Here is an 18,342-nt window from a genome sequence, read left to right on the forward strand (position 1 = left end):
AGGATTTTTCTCTAATGCTGATCCATCCAAAAGTGGTATAAAACAACTCCCCAGGCTTCTTTCTGTTCACCCAAGGCTGTTCCAGGCTGATGATTTGAGCCTGATTTGCAGTGCCCCCAGTACTGAGCTGTCAGCTCAGTTTTGCCCACAATCTACTTTGGGAGCAACTCTGCGTGAGGAGACGTTTCCCACTGAGCTGCTGGAGAATGACTGATTTTCTGAGCGCAGTCAGGCTGTTTGGCAGTGGGATGGCAAAGCTGAGACTCCTGTTCCCTCCTTTCAGATATGACTCATGGGTACATAAGGAGGGAGGCTGGTCCCTTGTGGGGTTTAAAACATTCCCAAAACAACATGCAGTGAGGTGAATGCAGATAAAGCAGGAGTGAAGCCCTGTGCCAGAGGTCCTTGTGCCGGTGCCCCTGCAGAGCAGAGAGGTGTTGCTGTGTTGACACAGCACAGGTCCACAAGCAGTTAAATGGAGTGGAAATGTTTATGTGTGTGCTTCAGTCGTGTTATGGTATGAGGTCTTTGTGGGATGGAGAGGGGGCTCAGGGTGGTAGAATCCAGGAGGGCAGTCCCTGCTCTGCAGAGCTGCTCTTGCTGCATCCATTTCTCAGGTGGCATCACTTGCCTTCTGCCCAGGAGGGGCTGCACTGCTGCCTGGTCTCCCCACTCGTCTGCTCATGGCCTTGGTGTCCTCGTGGGTGCACTACACAAAAATGGATGCTTTCCTGGTGCAAGCACTCCTCCCAGGCATTGCATGGCTGTTTGCTCCAGCCCTGCTTGTTTGATGCCTTAGGTTATCCCAGCAGAGGAGTGGAGGCACCTGAGTTAAGCACCAGCACTGGGATATGGCAATTCCACACTTTACCCAAGCCGTGTGGGTCTGGCCACCTCCAGGTTACCTTCTCTCTGGCAAACAACAGATGTTGGCTCTTGTTTCCATTCTTAAAATGTTGGTCCTATTTGAACCCTGCTGTGCTCCTTCTCTTGCCACCAGATCCTGGCCTGGTTTGAGGAAGGAGAGGAGACCACGACGGCGTTTGTGGAGCCCATTGTCATCATTATGATCCTGATCGCCAACGCCGTGGTGGGCGTGTGGCAGGTAAGGCTCAGCCCCCTGGCAGCCCCAGCTCTCTGCTCCACATGGCTGAGGCGCTTCATTCAGAGGCCTGGTTGCTTCCTGCCATTGGATACTCATCTCCCAGAGGCTCAGTTTTCATGCTGGCCATGCTGCCCCTGCACAGGTGCTCAGTCGTTGGCTGCCTCTTGTCTTGTTCCTTCAGTCTTTCTTTGGCAACTTTTGCAGTTTGAAGCCTGTGTTGCACTTACCCAGGCAAACACTGCTTGTGTCCTGGCCAGGGCCAAATGCATTTGCCAAGGAAAGCTTTTTGCCCCCTCCACCAGAAAGCCATGGTGGCTGCTGCCCCTCACCTTTCTGTGTCCCTCCTGGGGGATGAGCAAATGCCTCAGCCAGGGATGCTTCTCTCTTGTATGTATTCACTTTAAAGCCATTTATTTATCTGCAACTTGATCTGAGGTAGGGTTGCTGGATGGGGAAAATACAATTGGGTGGGATATGCTGCTTCCCAAACCAGGAATGAGAAAATCAAGCCCAAAGGGCCATGCACTGTCCAGGATCTGGTGTGATTTAAGCCAGTGGGGAACATTTCGCAGCAGCTGAAGAAGACACGGCCCTTGCCCCATCCACAGTGCAAGTGCATTCCAAACCTGGGGCTGGGGTTTGGGTTCTCCCGTCTTTGCACTGGGTGGGGAAGGAGCCTTCTGGCACCAGCAACTCCACCACCACCAGCTCTGCTCCTCTCTGCTTGCAGGAGAGAAACGCCGAGAGTGCCATCGAGGCCTTGAAGGAGTACGAGCCCGAGATGGGGAAGGTGATCCGGGCTGACCGCAGCGGGGTGCAGCGGATCCGCGCCCGGGACATTGTCCCCGGGGACATCGTGGAGGTGGCAGGTAGGGTGCCATCACCCCAGGGCACAGGGTCAGATGGGGAGGTGGTACTGGCTGGGCGGGCCCCAAAACTGAGGCTTATCGGTCTGTCAAGGCTTCGCCCTGAACATGGGGCAGTGGAGAACAGCAGAAAAGGGATAAAAAAAAAAAAGGAGCGTACATTTCTGACGCAGGTTTTGTGTCTCAGGAGGGTTTCCCCATTTTCTGGAAGAACTGGAAGAACTTTTAATTTTCCTCTCTCTGGAAGCGGCTCTTCCACACACGTCCCCGGCCGAGGCGTGGGTGAAGGGCTGGAGCTGGGTGCTCTGCCGTTCAGTGCTGTGTGGGAAGGCTTCCTTGGGAACTGGGGCTGCTTATCCAGGGAGGGCGAGAAGCAGAGAGGAACAGCTGTAGGGGGCTTTTGCCTCCCTGGTTGGATTTTACGCCCCAGCCCTTCTGTCGGGGTTGTTCATTCAGCTGAGGATTCCTGGGGATCTGCCGCCTGCCCCACCGGAGCCGAGGAGGATGCATTCCAATTATCCCATTTTGTTTGTTCCTTAAACGATGCCGTAAATCCCCAGAGCCACAAAACTAATCCTCTCCTTTCCTCCTCGTGGCCCTGCTGGTGGAAACATGCTGCAATCCCTCCTGCACCCAGCCAGCTCGCTGTTATTTATGTCTTCCAGTTGGGATTCAGCTGGAAGATGAACACAAAAATAATGCAGGGAGGATCAAGCGGAGGAGAGCCGGCCAGATCCTCAGCTGGGCAAGCTGGCGGTGCTCCCAAACCAGCTCCAGCAGTGCACTCCAGCTGCTGACCCGGCCTTCAATTAAATTAATGAATTATTAATTAAATTCTGCCATCTTTCCCCGAATCAAGTGCACACAGCCTGCCCATCAGCAGCCCAATACTACTTTTTAATGGCACAATCAGCATCGCGACCGGGAGGGAAAGAACTGAGCTCCCTGGAGGGGTTTGCAAATTATTAGCAAATTAATTAGCAAATTGCGGGTTGAGGAGCTTATGGCAAGTGGGGAGGATGCTGTCGGGTGCCTGATAGGAAAGCACACCTGGAGCAAAAGCTTTGAACATGCGGTGGGCATCCAGGTGACACCCTGGGGACAGTGTGACAGCGCAGCAGGAGGGACTGGCTGCTGTTTGTTTGCATGTGCAAATGAAATAAATTTGGCAGCAGGGAGCAGGAAACCTGCTGTGTTAAGGCGGGGAGGGGAGGGTGTTTGGAAGTTGGCAGGCTGCTTAAACCCAGCTGGGTTTTGCCCTTTGGTAGCAAGGCCGTGGAGGTGAGTCCTAGCGCAGGCAGCTTTTGCCTTTCCCAAAAAGTGCAGGCAGGGCATCGCTGTGGGAGCTCCATTGGTTGCTGCACCCCCTGCCTGCTCCTGCAGTGCTTGGGCAATGCCAGTGGCTGTGGCCATGCAGTGTTGCCTCCTGTTTTCCTCTCTTTCCCTCGTTTTTTGGCGTGAGGGACACTTGCAGTGTTTGGGGGATCAGCCTGTGGGCAGTAGCTGGTAATGGCAGTGCCAGGTCCATACCAGGACATCTGCCCACCTCCTGGGATGCTATGTCTTCCCTGGAGCAGGTGCCACTCCCACGGCTCTGCTGTCCCTGGATGTTGCAGAGTCTTCCTCTGCAGGTTTAGCTCATGTTTGCAAACCCTCCTGCCTTTCCCAAGGAAAAAGCGGAGCTCTTTTCTCCCTTTAACACGAGCCAGCTCCCTTGAACAGATGCAAAGTCTGAGTCTGTGCATGAAGTGAGTATTTTGGGGGGGGCTGTGGGTACCTGTGCTTAGCACCCCCCAGCTCAGCCCCCCCAAAAATCGGTGTGAGGAGGAGCGGGGCAGGTCTGGCCGGGTGGCAGATGTTGCACGTTGCATCCCAGAGCGCTGGGATCTGCAGCTGGAATAACTGGCTGGGTGGTGGAGCAGTGCCAGTCCCCTCCTGCTGCTCTGGGGGGGGTTTACGAGCCCGAGGAGGAAGCACTCGTTAAAGTCTGGGATTTGGGAGGATCGTTAGCAGCCAAGCCAGCGGTGTTGTGTAAGTGGTGTGTGGGGCTGCGAGCCAGGGCTCGCTCAGCCTCAGTATTTCCGAAGTGTCGGAGCACGGTTGTGTCCAGCCGATAACAGAGCAGGAGGAAGAGCCAGGAGGAAGAAACCCAGTGGGAAAAGCAGCTTTAAATTGGTTTGTTAAGGAAGCACTTGTGCCTCAGAGGGTGGTGTTGAGCGGCTGGCAGTGGATGGAGAGGCTTTCACCTGTGCCCACTGTGCCGTGCCAGGAGACACAGGGATGGCTGTTTGTCTTGGACACAGAAGATCTTCCACTGTCAACAGCTTCCAGTCAGCCCAGAGAACTCTGAAACAGGGTTAAAACTGGTATTTTAGGAAGCTTGGGCTGCTCCAGCATGGGGATGTTTTGGGTTTTTTGCAGGGAAGATGCAAGATGAGAGTGCAGGGGTAGTTTGCAGGGAAGAGGAGAGATGTGGTTGTGGAAGAGCAGGAGACACTGGGCAGCAGACAGGTTCTGCCTGGGATTGGCTGGGGGAGGCTTACAAATTATAGACAGACAAAAATATGCTTTAACTAAGCTTTAAATGCAGAAAGGAGGTATCCTGGGACAGGACCCTGCTTTGCTAGGGGCTGGATGCCTCGTTGCTGCAGGCTGGGTGCTGCCATGCACCTGCACATGGTGGGTCTCCATTTGAGGTTTGCTGTCCCTGCTCCTGGGCTGGCAGGTGCTGCCAGTCCCACCTGATGGGGTTGCTCTGCTCTTGCCCTTGCAGTTGGTGACAAGGTGCCAGCGGACATCCGGGTCATCGAAATCCGTTCCACCACCCTGCGGGTCGACCAGTCCATCCTCACAGGTGCGTGTGGGCTCGATGGAGCAGGGGCAGCTTCCTTCTGCCATCCTCCCGGAGGCAGCTTTTGGGACTGATAGTGGGATAAGTGCTTTGCTGGGGTGGGAAACGGGTGGGAGAGCAAGATTTAGATGCTGCTGGGACCTCTCCAGGCCCTCAAAGTCACAGCACAGGTGAGATGCGGCCAGTGCTTGGGCATCCCTCCTGCAAAACACAAAGCCTGGGGCTTTCCTGTGCGACACGTGGGGTTTGACGTCCCCCTGAGGGATGTTTGGATGGTTTGGTGATGAAGTGCTGCTCTAGAATGCTGTGGGGGTTGTGATCCAGGCTTATACAGTGTTGAGTGGAGGCTGGAGAGGAGACATAGATGGTCCATCTGTCCCCTCTTGTCTCTGCAGGGGAGTCTGTATCGGTGATCAAACATGCTGACCCCATCCCTGACCCTCGGGCTGTCAACCAGGACAAGAAGAACATGCTTTTCTCTGTAAGTCACACTCATCCCCACCTCTCCCGTGGTTTTCAAGGTGAAGAGGCTGATGGACATGGGAGATGTCTGAGCAGTAAAGGGGAGTGCATGCATGAGAAGGACCTGAATTCATCAAAAGAGCCCCAAATCCATAAAAATAAGAACCTGCTTCATTAGAACTTCATTTGGGCTGTGGCACATGATGCCCTTAAATACTGTAGGCAATTAAAACAGGTTTTCCGTCAAGTAGGGTGGATGAGGTTTGTGGTTGAGCCTGGAGCTATTGAAAGTTTGGGTTTCCTCCTTGCTCATGCTCTTCTCAGGCAGAAGTCAAGTCCTCAAGGGGTGAGAGCTCTCAGGAGGGATCTCCTGCTCTTCAGGGTGGGTCTATATAAAACCCCAGGATGTCCCATTTTTTCCCTTAACCAAGATCTCATGTTCTCCTTTCACTTCAAGTGACCCATTTCCCTGCTCAGGCTGAGAGGTTTCATTCCCACATATCCACTCCGGCCCTTTCCTTCCCTCCCAGGGCACCAACATCGCAGCTGGGAAGGCCGTGGGGGTCGTCATTGCAACAGGGGTGTACACCGAGATCGGGAAGATCCGAAACCAGATGGTGGAGACCGAGCCCGAGAAGACGCCCTTGCAGCAGAAGCTGGACGAGTTCAGCCAGCAGCTCTCCAAGGTGATCTTCCTGGTGTGCATCGCCGTCTGGGTCATCAACATCAGCCACTTCAGCGACCCCGTCCACGGCGGCTCCTGGTTCCGGGGGGCCATCTACTACTTCAAGATTTCGGTGGCGCTGGCGGTGGCCGCCATTCCCGAGGGCCTCCCGGCCGTCATCACCACCTGCCTGGCGCTGGGCACGCGCCGCATGGCCAAGAAAAACGCCATCGTCCGGAGCCTGCCCTCGGTGGAGACCCTGGGCTGCACCTCCGTCATCTGCTCCGACAAGACCGGCACCCTCACCACCAACCAGATGTCCGTCTGCCGGGTGAGTGCCGGGGGCCTGCGGGGTTTGGAGGTGCAGTGGGGATGCTCTGAAGCCCCTGAGGACTCTGCGCTGCTCCGTCCCCGTCCTGGGGTGATGGGCTTTGCTGCCCTCACCTGACTCATGTCATGTTAGGAATGGGAAGGTGAGCAGGGAGGGTGGTTTATGGTTCCTCGCTGCGTGGCCAGGGTCTGTAAGGATCAGGGCTTCTCTTGGTGTGGTGGTAATTAGAAAACCTGATTTCTGTCAGCACGCCAGTGTAGAGGTGCCGTGTTGCAGAGTTATTTCAGGGGTTCCTCTCCATGGAGTGTTTCCTCCTGCTGGAATGTGGTGTTGAGACAGACGCCTGGAGATGTCAATGCAGTCAGTCTCCTCTTCTTCTCTTGCTCTTTCCTCCCCTGTTTTTAAGCAAACCAGTGAGAAATCCTGGGCCGTGCAGAATTACAAAGCCAGGATGCAGGAAAAGCATTTCTGATGGAGGGAGCCCTGGGGTGGTTTGGTGAAGAGAGTGAAAGCTCTGGATCTGCCAGAGAGCTTTGCTCCCATGTGCCTGACTGGGTGGAGAGGTGACTTGTTAGGAAAGCCTGGACCATCTGAGTATTTCTCAGTTTCCCCATTAATCCACAAGTGTCAGGAAATCTTTTTTCACGGCCTTGGCGTGCCGGTTTTATTGGAGAAACTTGGAAAATGTGTTGCTGTGGGAAAAAATGGACCTGGCCACCGTCCCTTCTCTCTGACACTCGGGTAGCCTGGTGGGAAGCTGTGACAGTGCTGCAAGCTGGCCATGGGCTTTGGCCACTGGTTTGCTCAGCACAAACTCCAAATGACTGGAAATGTCTGGTATTTCTGCCCTGTAAGTGATTTAGAATGAGACAGGGCTGGAACGAGGCGGTGACCAAGCTGCCCATGTCTTGCACAAGGAGGAGGCTCCTACCAGCCCCATTTTCTGACCCAGTGATTCATGGAAGCATGGAAAGGGTGACCCTAGTGCTTGGAGTCCCTTTAGCTCTGCAGACTGCAGAAGAAGAGGGAGGAATGACCATTCCTTCCCAAACCAGAGGGTCTGCTCCTTGAACTCGGGAAGAAGTGCCATCACCCCCCTCAATGTGGCAGAGTTGGGAGAGGCAGGGTTGGTGATGCTGAGACAAGGAGAGGGAGAGAGTGGGGCAGTGGCACACAAGGGTTTTGGCATCAGTCATTATTTGCAGAATGAACTTAGCAACTTTGCAAAACAAAAAAAAAAATCAATTAAAAAATACAGTGTACCCTCTACCCCATCTCCCCACAGCCCTTTTCTGATATCTGTTATTCACTTGGCTGAGTCCTGCCTCCCAGGGAATGATATTGTGATCCAGGCTTGCCTCAGGACACACAGCCAGGGCTGTTAATGTTTAATGGACAGGGATTCCCGTGCTGACGTGGGCAGGACGAGGCTGTGGGTAAATATTTGTGCTGGGCGGCCGTTGGCGTGTCCAGGACACGCTCCTGGGCCGAGCGTCTGGCTCAGGGGGTGAAACAGCCACCAAAGCCCATCAATAACCCGGAAGCTGTGTTAATTGAGTGTGATTTAATGAACTTGCACGTTAATTTGGGTGAGCACAGCCACTTGGCTGCAGGGTGTGCTGCAGGGTGGTGCCTGCTACTGCTGGCATCAGGTCTGTGGAGCTCTAAAGTGACTCTTGAGAGGCTTCAGGTCTGTTTTCAAACTCTCAGCTGGTTTTTAAGGGCTGTGCTGTACCTCTGGGTCCCTCTCAGTGCCAGGGTCTCGTGGCCTGGGTGCTGTCTGAACCAGCTCAACAGGACACACGTGGATCCCTGGTGGTCAGCAGGGGTGAATCTGTGCCCCTCGGTGTCCCCCCACATGGGGTGCTTTGTGCGAGGGGCCTTGTCTGGGGTGACCAAGACTTTGGTGCTTTTGCTCTGACTTCGAGTCCACTTAAGTTACAGCACTGCAGTAACAAAGCCACAAACCCACTCAGTAAATCAGGTTAAACCTGTGGCTCATGTCAGTCACTGTACGGTGAACTGAGGGTCTCTGAGACCGCCACCTCCCCCAGCCCAGGGTGTGGAGGAACCAGGAACAGCCTTCTCCCAACCTTTAAATAACCACAAAGCTGGCAGGGAGAGAAGCATCTCAGCTCTGCTCTTACATGTTTAACTAATTCCCCTGTTTGGCTGTCTCTGAGATGGCTGCTGGTGTTTTGGGGAACGAGCAGAAAGGGGTTTATTTTCCATAAGGCTTTCAGCAGAGCCTGGACATGCAAACTCCCATCCCTGGCACAGCCACCCAGGAGCTGGGCAGGCACGATTTGCTTTGCACTCTCCAGGGCACTGTGCCTTGGCTCAGCAGTTTTGTCTGTCTAAACCAGTCACCAGTTACTGGGAGACCTGGCTGGTGGTCCCGGGGGCTGTGCCAGTTGCTGGTCGGTGCTACGACTGGGGCTGCTTCCAGCAAAGGAGGAAAATGCTGCTGATCCATGGGCTGATTGATGGAATAGTGACTGATGATTACAGCCTCTTACAATTCCAGAGAGCAATCCTGCCTTGTGTGCCTCTTGATGAGCAGTTCTTTTAAAGATTGTGCAGAAAAGACAGAGTAGTGGAGCTGTGTCCTTCTCACCTGCCTTCCCCACAGGCCCACAGCTGATGCCACGTGCTGCTCCAGGGGTGGTGCATCCCCAGGTGGCCTTTGCTTCCCACAAATACACACTGGCATCATCCAGTTGTGTGATACAGCGCTGGGGCCAGGCAGGATCCATGGGACAGGAGAGAAGGAGTGATGGCTGGAAGTCTTTTGGGGCAGGGTGCACTCTTCATGAGGAGTGACATTTTCCTTCCAGCCTCTCTGTTGTATTAAAACCTCAGATCACTGGTGTGGTTTTAAAAGGTTCAGGGCAGGGGGAAGCCCTGGGGTGCTGCTGAATGGGTTCCCCCTCTTGAATGCTGCAGCTGTGGCAGTGCAAGAGACCAGGCAGCCCCTCTGGGAGCATCATTTGTCAGCAGCCCCCCCAGCTGAGCTGCACCCACGCACCTTTCCCACCTCTTTCTGTTGCTCCTAATATTATTTATATTATTTTTGTGATGGAAACATTACCTCTCCCCTTAACTGCTTAAGACACAGCTATTTCCTCTGGGCTGTTTCCACTGCCCACAGAGCTGCCCACTCCTCAGCCTGGAAATCTGCTGGAACACCGACAGGCTGAGAGAGCTGGGGTTGTTTGACCTGGAGAGGGGAAGGGTCTGGGAGACCCTTAGGGATCCTTCAGTACCTAAAGGGGCTCCAAGAGAGCTGGAGAGAGACTTTGCACAAGGGCCTGGAGGGACAGGACAAGGGAGAATGGTGTTAAGCTGAAGGAAGGGAGATTTAGATTAGATATGAGGAAGAAATTCTCCCCTGTGAGGGTGGTGAGGCCCTGGCACAGGTTGCCCAGAGAAGCTGTGGCTGCCCCATCCCTGCAAGTGTCCAAGGCCAGCTTGGATGGGGCTTGGAGCAACCTGGGCTGGTGGAAGGTGTCCCTGCCCACCGGCAGGGGCGTGGAACAAGATGAGTTTTAAGGTCCCTTCCAACCCACAGCATTCCATGATTCTCTGATCACACTGAAACCCTGCAGACACCTTTGCAGTGCCCCGTCCACCCCCACGCTCAGCCAGTCACGCAAGCTGGGAGCAGGCAGGAAATTTGATATAACCTCTGGTTGCTGTGGGTTACACGGCACCTTTTTTAAATGGGCATGGAAAAATAAAGGGCTTGGAATGATTTTGGGTTTTTTTATTTTCCCTTTTCCCTTTTCTAATAAGAAAGTCACTATTGTGAATGTAATAATTGTTTCGTGGCCGTGAGCATTTGGAAACAAACAGCCCCATATCAGGCAAAACCATCAGTGGCTGGGGTGGTGCTTTCAGATATTTTAATGAATGAGTCTGGTTGTTGTTTCTGAGGGCAGGAGTCCACTTTATGAAGAGGTCAGGAGATTTTGGCTCTCTGGAAGGCCGATGGCATTGGATGTGTCAAAAAGAGCTGAAGGATGCTCAGCCTTCAGAGGTCTCTTTTGGTGTTGTCTCAGACTGAGTGTCCCACCTCACCTGGGGTTCTGGAGTCTCTCATCTCAGGGAGGTTGTCCAAAGGAGACTCTCTTTATCAAGGTCCTTCACACTTTAGTGTTTGCACCCACTGCCAGAGGAGCCCAGTGGGACATCTCTTCTGCAGCCCTTTGGCTCATGATTTTCTTCAAAACCTCCCAAGGATGCTGAGGGGCCTCCAGGATGGGCTCTGAGAAAGGAGCTGAGGGCCATAGCCCGGCAATCAGGGTATCTGCAAATATCTGGGAAGCTGTTTTGTGCTTTGGGAAGGTTGGTTTTTAGGCTCAGAATTATTCCCACGGGAGATGTATGCTTTGAACCTGTTCTTTTGATTTGCCCAAACCTGTAAAATATGGGGGTGAGAAAACCCACTGAGATGTCCTGGTGCTAAACATGCTCTGAATGTGCTTCCCTGAACATGACCTTTATCGCTTGGCTTGGCCCTAAGCTTGTGCCTTCTGCGTGGGGAAGGCTCACACCCACCAGCCAATGCAGCTGCACTGATAAGGTGTTCTTTTATTATTAACAATAATTAATAATAACAGTAAATTAATCTCTGTTTGTTGCTGGAGGAAGTGTGGAGGGGAGAGAAGTGGGTGGTACCAGGAGCTGATGCATCTCTGGTGCTGAGCTTTGCCTCCTGATTCCTCCAGCATCTACTGCTTCCCTCTCCTGGGGAACATCTCAAATAACCAGAGGAAAATAAATAGGGAAAGGAAGAATTATTTTGAGGCAGGGTGTAGGGGGACAGTTGTCCTTGCACCCACTTTCTGGAGCCGCCAAGCAAGTTCACAGAGCTGAGGAGAGCATCATTCCCTGCAGCCACCCTCCCTCCTGCCTGCTCCCTGCAGCCAGGGCAGTGCCTTTGCCAAACCAGATTTATTTGTTCATTGTTACTTTTTGGCTTCAGTGTGGGTCATAAATAACGAAGAGCAGAAACGAGCATTGCTGAACTGTCACCTTGGCTGGGGGGTCGGGCACTGCTCCTGCTTCCAAGGGAGGCTGCCCTGAAAGGTGGGAGGGGATGAGGGGGAACTGGGAGAGCTTGGGGAGAGGGGAATTTTTATTGTATTTTAAGGTTTGGGGGGGTTGTTGCTCTCATAGCAGCAAGAGAGAAACTGGAAGGAGTTTGAAAGGCAAAAATCGCTAAAAATAGAGCATGTAGGACTTTTACAGCTCACTGGGCTGAGCTGTGACCCCAGTAAGGCACAAGACTGGTGGCTGAGAGCTGGCTGGGAAGGGGTGGCAGGGACAGCTGCTGAGATCCTGCCCCACAGAGGCTTTCCAGGGCAGCCAGGGCAGGAGTGGAAACCTGGTCCCAGGTCCTTCTCTCCTCCAAGAAAAACACAGGAGCGGGCTCAGCATCACTCCTCTCTGATGGAAAAGAAGAGCTGGAGGAGGCAAACATGAAAAGGACAGGGGAGAGCTGGAAGGATCTGGGGGCAGCCAGGAGTGGTGGGTGACCAGGGAGGGGGCTGAGCCCGGTGCCAGCGGGGCCATCGCTGGCACGGCACCAGCTGGTGGGTTTCCAGGCTGAGCATGTTGGTTATAGCAAAATGTTGCTGCCTAATGCTCTGTCTCCACCTCTCTCCCTTGCAGATGTTCATCATGGAGAAGGTGGAGGGCAACCAGTGCAGCCTGCACGAGTTCAGCATCACCGGCTCCACCTACGCCCCCGAGGGACAGATGTGAGTGAGGGTCCCCTCTGCTTCAGGGGTGACACAGGGTGGCCCTGGGCTGGCAGCACAGCTGGGGGGAGGTGGGAGGGTCGAGCTCGTGGGCATGGCTGGGGAGAAAGGGGGATTTTCTGTGGTGGTTTGCAGACCTCCTGAATCCTGTCCATGGGAATACCTACTGGGGGCTGGTTTTTGGCCACACTGGGCTTGCAAGAATCAGGTGACTGGCTGCTCTTCACTGTCCACGGGAGCCAGGGCAGTTGTTTCACTGTCCCTTGTCTCTGGCTCCTGCCTGACACGATGTGGGGGCTCTGCCTGTGCCCTCCCACTGCTCAGCAAAGGGGCTCCCTCGTGCTTGGCTCTCCCTTCATTAACAATCCCGATAAAACAAGCCCACTTGTGGACCAGAGAAGATGGCAAGTGTGGGAACAGTGATGAACGAGGCTCTTCACAGTACATCATGGCTCTCCAAATTTCTGGAGCCTGCACGTTTTTGGTGTTGACCAGCAACTCTTGTTCTCACCCCAAGCACGGCACGGGGCCGGCAGCTTGTCCTGAAACCACTGGCAGTGTGCAAAGGGATTTGCAAACGGCTGAAAACCCCACCAGGAAGGTGCTCCCTGAGCCCTGTGTCCTGTGCAGGGATGGCTCCCATGGCTGCTGTGCCCAGGGCATGGCCCTGCTGATGGCAGGATGTGTTCTGGGGGAGACATGGGCTCTGCAGAGCTGCAGCTCAGGGCAGGGAGTGGAAGCCGGGGGCTTTGCCCTGCTGTGTTATCACACACATGAGGTTTCCTGCCCTTGTATTTGTTTATTCCCTCTCCTTTGAAAGGAGGTGATGCTCCCCAGTGTGGGGGAAGTCTGGGAAGGAGGAAGATGAGAAGCTCAGCTGGTGGTGGGAGCATTCTCCACGCCCCTTTGCTCTGTGATTCCAGACACATTCTTCACCACGGTGGAGCAAATATAATTCATCCCAGCCTCAGACTTAATTTCATGAATATTTATAGAGCCAATTTGATCCTTGGCTGGGAATCTCCATTAAAAAGTGAGCCAGGTCATAAGCTGGTGTCAATCAGTGCATTTCAATTAAAATTAAGGAGGATTGAGGGGCTGAACTTGTGTCTGCCAACCTCTGAATTTCAGTGTCCCCTCTCCTCTGGGGACTGCCTGCAGGGACACTGTGTTGGTCTGCAGCAATTCATGTTGCTTCTGAGTTTTGCTTCAACCCTGTGCCTGTCTTGTGTATTGAGAGGAGTGTGAGGGCTCACTGAGGTGTAGTGCAGGGTCCCACCAAGAGCTGGTGGCACCGAAATGCTTGTTTGGCCTCAGCCTGGCCTTGGCAGGGGGCTGTTCCATGCTGGACCTTGGGTTTGCTCACGTCCCTCACAGCACCCAGGCAGCAGCACCTTTGCTGATGTTTTTCCCAGCAGGATCCCCCAGGCAGGAGGCAGTGGCTTTCCCTTCCCACTCACAGCCCAGTGCGGCTTCTTGTCCCTCAGCAAACAGATTTTTCAGATTTTCTTGGCTGCTCCCTGTTTTCCGCTCCTGAGCTGTAACAAGGGCTCCAAAATGTTCTTTCCATTGGGAACCAGCAGTGGAATAAACTGATCCTAGTAAATGCCTGACAAATTATTTTTCCAGCAAGCAGATGACCGGCTGGGTTTATACAGCTCTAACCTGCAGTTACCTCTCCTGGAACCGGGATAATTTTTTATTTCCTTTGAAAGCCACTGCTGCCATTCCTGCCACCAGGCAAGGAGCAGTATCTGGCTTGCCTGGAGTGTTCGGGGCTGCTCCTTTCCAGGATGTTTGTGCTCCTTTCCATAGCAAAGAGCTGCTATTTAGGAAACAAAGGCCACAGTTCACCACTGGCTTGGAAGCAATCACAGCAGTGCAGTCGTTAAAGTTGTCTGCTGCTCTTAAATGCTCCCTTGGGTTCCCTAAGGAGTGCAAAGCAGCACTGCAGGGAGGAGAAGGGCTTGCTGCTGGTTCCACAGCTTCTCTGGATCCCCAGCAAATGGAAAACCCTGAGGAGCAGCCATTATTATGAATTTCTTTCCCCCTTTTCTGGCCCATCACCTTCATCATCAGCCTGTTGGCAGCCCCTGTTTGCAGGTCCAGTGCTCCTTTGAACTCCTCTGCAGCCCCCTTTATTCTGGGCCACTTCCAGAGTTTATTTGCCTCCTGGGATGTTTTATTTGCAATTTAGCCCTGTCCTGTTGCATAAAGCACACAGTGTGAACCCAAGAGTTCATTGCCAACCCTGGGGCTTTAACGGGGCTCTTTCTCCCACTTGTACTAGAGTGATATATAGGATACACATCCCCCTACAAGGAGTATAGGATAAGCTAAGTGTTATTAGAAGGTTGTTTGAGCTGATGTGAGGCTGTGGGGGGTGTTTTCTGCCCACAGCCTGAAGGATGAGCAGCCAGTGCAGTGTGGGCAGTACGACGGGCTGGTGGAGCTGGCCACCATCTGTGCCCTCTGCAACGACTCCTCGCTGGACTACAATGAGGTACAGGGGCTCCAGGGCAGGGCCAGGGCAGGGGGGATGCTCTTCCCTGTGCTTTGGGACAGAGCCAGCGGAGGTTTGTCCCTTGGGATTCCCTTCCCTGGCTTCAGCTCATCTCAAGGTGGTGCTCTGGTGCAGTGGGTGACAGCATGCTCGGTTGGAGCAGCAGGTGGAAGACAGGCTCTAAAGCTTAAGCTCCTTTTTTTCCCCCCGTCCTCTAGTCCAAAAAAGTCTATGAGAAGGTGGGGGAAGCCACTGAAACAGCCCTGACGTGCCTGGTGGAGAAGATGAACGTGTTCAACACGGACCTCAGCAAACTCTCCAAGGTGGAGAGAGCCAACGCCTGCAATTCGGTGAGTGGGGGAGGCCCCTGCGAGCTCTGGCACGGGGGTTGGGAGGGAGAGGAGGGCTTTGGGATGGCTGTTGTTGGAGGAATAACCACTTGCAGTGACCTAAGGGATGGATCTGGCACAAGGATGCAATTTCCTGGCTCGCAGGGTGAGAGCTGGTTTTGGAACAGAGGGTGCCATGGCCTGGGGAGGCGGGTGCTGGGGCCGTGGGGGCCGACCTGGGTTCACATGGAGCTGTGAAGCAGGTGATCCCTGAGTCTCAAACTCAGCCCTGTCCCCGCTCAGCTGGGAGACACTCCCTCGGTGACAGCCAGAATTCCAGCTACAGATGGGGAAGTTTGGAGTTATCTTTAGGTGCCCAGTTTGCCTGAGCAGCTGCCCTCCAGCATGAACCAAACCCCATTCCCCAAAGCCATGCTTGTCCGAGTGGTGCTTGGAAACCTCTGTTTTTAATGTGAAAATATCCCGTGCTGGCAATTCCCCTACTCAGCTCTCCAGTGTTTCCCTGTCCTCCTGGTGAAAATACACTTTATTTCGGATCTGCATTTACTCAGCTTTGATATCATGCCGTTAGATCTTATAATGTTTCAAAGCTGCTCGAAGCTGCTCTCTGTTCTGGCATTTCTTCCCCAGATAGGTCTGAACAGGTCATAATAAATCCCTTTTTGCGCTGTCCCATCCCCTCCTGGCTCCTGGGGCTGCCTTTCTCCTCACATCACTCGTGCTGTGCTGGCTCAGCAGGGCTGTCAGCCGAGGTGGAGAGCACCAGTGTCCCTGTCATGTCCCTGTCGTGTCCTGGCTCAGCCCAGTGCTGTCCCCACAGGTGATCAAGCAGCTGATGAGGAAGGAGTGCACCCTCGAGTTCTCCCGTGACCGCAAGTCCATGTCTGTGTACTGCACACCCACCAGCCCTGGCAACAACTCCACTGGCAGCAAGATGTTTGTCAAGGTAGGGGAGAAGGTCCTCAGCACCCCACAGTGTCCTCTTGGCACATCCCAGCAGGATTTGGCCCTCACTGCAATGGGCAGGGGTGCTTTGCCTTTCCTTCCCCCCCTTTTACCTGTCTGGGGGTCCAGGATCCAGCAGGTAGGCTGGTAGGGTCAGGGAGGAGGTGAGTCTTTGCCATCTTGATAGGCAAAAAAGGAGGTAAAATTATTTAGATGGTGGAGAAGGTGCTGAGTGTGCTGGTGCTGGGGCAGGGGAGAGCTGCCCCTGTGCAGAATTTGGGCACTTGCCTTTATTAAAGGCCTGGACCCTCCGGATACCAGTAATGTCCAAAGGTTACAGCTTTCCACTGTAACCAGAAATAAAATAGTGTTTCAAAGGGCATTTTCTTCCCAAGAGAAGAGATGTGGCAGGAATTTGCCCCCGCTGACTCTGAGAAGATTTGTATATTATTGTTCCCAGTGGGAGATGATCTGGGTGGGTGAAGTCTGTCCTCCCGGTCAGGCTGGGACCCTCCAAAGCCACCAGATCTGCAGCCTCGGGCGAGCTTTTTAAGAGGTACAATAGAAAGATTGCAAGTTTTACATTAAAAAGCAATGTCAGGGTAATTTGTAAGGTCAGAAGGGCTGGGGTCAGATGCTGGGATGCTGAAGGACATGTTTTCCTGAGTCACAAAAGCATTACAAGCATCTGCTGAACATCCCACGCTTTTTTCCATCAGACATTTCCAGCCCTCATCCCCTCCAGGTCTGCGAGGGATCTGTGGGGTGGGAGTGTCTCGGACAGACCTGTAGGTTTTACGGGAGTCAGCTGGATCCCCTGCAGAGCAGATCCTGCTCTTGGTGACCTGCTGTGGGCGCGATCCCGGTGCTCTCGGTCGGAGGCTGCCATCTAGTGCACTGAGCCGCAGGGCCGGGATGTGCCTGATGGAGTTTTGGGGACGCTTCCTCCTCCTTTGCCCGAACTTGGTGCCTTCCCTCCCCGTGGCACTCCCCGCGGTGCTGGCAGGAGATGCTCATCCTCCGGGTTCCTTCCAGCCCCTAAGCCCTCCGTCCTCCCCAGGGCGCCCCGGAAAGTGTGATCGAGCGCTGCACCCACGTCCGTGTGGGCACTGCCAAGGTCCCGCTGACGGCCCCGGTGCGGGAGAAGATCCTGGGCAGGATCCGGGACTGGGGCATGGGCATCGACACGCTGCGGTGCCTGGCCCTGGCCACGCTCGACTCGCCCGCCCGCAGGGAGACCATGCAGCTGCACGACTCCGCCGCCTTCGTCCACTACGAGGTACGGCCCCGGGGGCTCTGTCCAGGAGCTTTTTCTCCTTATTCCCAAGGTTTTCCCACATGCTTCCAGCTGACCTAGCAGTATTTTCTCTTTGGTTTCTCTGTGGGCAGTGCGATGGCTCAACTCCCCTGCAAACCCCGGGGGGGTCGGTCCTAAGGATAACAGCCCCATGTTGCTGGGCATCCATCCCTGTGGGGTGACTGCTGAGAGGGGCTTGGGGACCACTGAGAGGGGATGGGGAGGAGGGGAGCGAAGCAAAAAGGTGTGAGGAGCAGCAGAGGGAATGGGAGTATCCCGTTGTGCTGGAGATGTAGAATGCATCCATGGGGCTGTGGGGAGGAAACCTCCTGAAAGGTTCCTCCCAGGGAAAAGCCCCGTGCTCAGGGTGATTTCACAGTGGGGTTAATGCGGGTCTGGGATACATCCTCCCCTCCCAGAACAACCTGACCTTCGTGGGCTGCGTGGGGATGCTGGACCCTCCCCGCAAGGAGGTCACCTCGTCCATCGAGATGTGCCGCAAGGCCGGCATCCGCGTCATCATGATCACCGGCGACAACAAGGGCACGGCCGTGGCCATCTGCCGCCGGATCGGCATCTTCTCGGAGACCGAGGACGTGTCTGGCAAAGCCTACACGGGCCGGGAGTTCGACGAGCTGTCCCCCGAGGCGCAGCGCCAGGCGTGCCGCCACGCCCGCTGCTTCGCCCGTGTGGAGCCCGCGCACAAGTCCCGCATCGTCGAGTACCTCCAGTCCTTCAACGAGATCACCGCCATGGTGAGCCCCCTGGGAGCACCCTGTTCCCCTCCTCTCTGCCCGGCTCGGTCCCTTACACCCTGCTAATCACGGCTTCGTGCAGACGGGTGACGGGGTGAACGACGCCCCGGCCCTGAAGAAAGCGGAGATTGGCATCGCCATGGGGTCGGGCACGGCCGTGGCCAAGACGGCCTCGGAGATGGTCCTGGCCGACGACAACTTCTCCACCATCGTGTCGGCCGTCGAGGAGGGCAGAGCCATCTACAACAACATGAAGCAGTTCATCCGCTATCTCATCTCCTCCAACGTCGGGGAGGTCGTTTGGTGAGAGCCCCCCACGCTGGGCACCGTGCTGGTGGGAGCGGTGAGGGGGGGACACACATCCCCTGGGGCAGGTGACCTGCCGTCCTGTCCGTGCCCCTTGATCCTGGCAGTGTGTGGTGTCCACATTGGCATCCTGAGCCACCCA

General features: G+C 54.7%; 1 protein-coding gene across 1 annotated transcript in view; it reads left to right on the forward strand.

Annotated features, from left to right (window-relative positions):
• The window catches only part of ATP2A3 (ATPase sarcoplasmic/endoplasmic reticulum Ca2+ transporting 3), a 52,123-nt gene that overhangs the window by 19,790 nt on the left and 13,991 nt on the right, over positions 1 to 18,342 (forward strand). Inside the window, exons 4-15 of the mRNA XM_017828867.1 lie at positions 1,001 to 1,105; positions 1,836 to 1,974; positions 4,745 to 4,825; positions 5,218 to 5,303; positions 5,815 to 6,279; positions 11,956 to 12,044; positions 14,445 to 14,556; positions 14,775 to 14,897; positions 15,718 to 15,843; positions 16,903 to 17,121; positions 17,559 to 17,894; positions 17,977 to 18,197. Coding sequence (XP_017684356.1) covers positions 1,001 to 1,105; positions 1,836 to 1,974; positions 4,745 to 4,825; positions 5,218 to 5,303; positions 5,815 to 6,279; positions 11,956 to 12,044; positions 14,445 to 14,556; positions 14,775 to 14,897; positions 15,718 to 15,843; positions 16,903 to 17,121; positions 17,559 to 17,894; positions 17,977 to 18,197 — 2,102 coding nt within the window. The remainder of the gene's footprint in view (positions 1 to 1,000; positions 1,106 to 1,835; positions 1,975 to 4,744; positions 4,826 to 5,217; positions 5,304 to 5,814; positions 6,280 to 11,955; positions 12,045 to 14,444; positions 14,557 to 14,774; positions 14,898 to 15,717; positions 15,844 to 16,902; positions 17,122 to 17,558; positions 17,895 to 17,976; positions 18,198 to 18,342) is intronic.

The sequence above is a fragment of the Lepidothrix coronata genome, unplaced genomic scaffold (assembly GCF_001604755.1).
Source record: "Lepidothrix coronata isolate B3197 unplaced genomic scaffold, Lepidothrix_coronata-1.0 Scaffold154, whole genome shotgun sequence".
Classification (NCBI taxonomy): domain Eukaryota; kingdom Metazoa; phylum Chordata; class Aves; order Passeriformes; family Pipridae; genus Lepidothrix; species Lepidothrix coronata.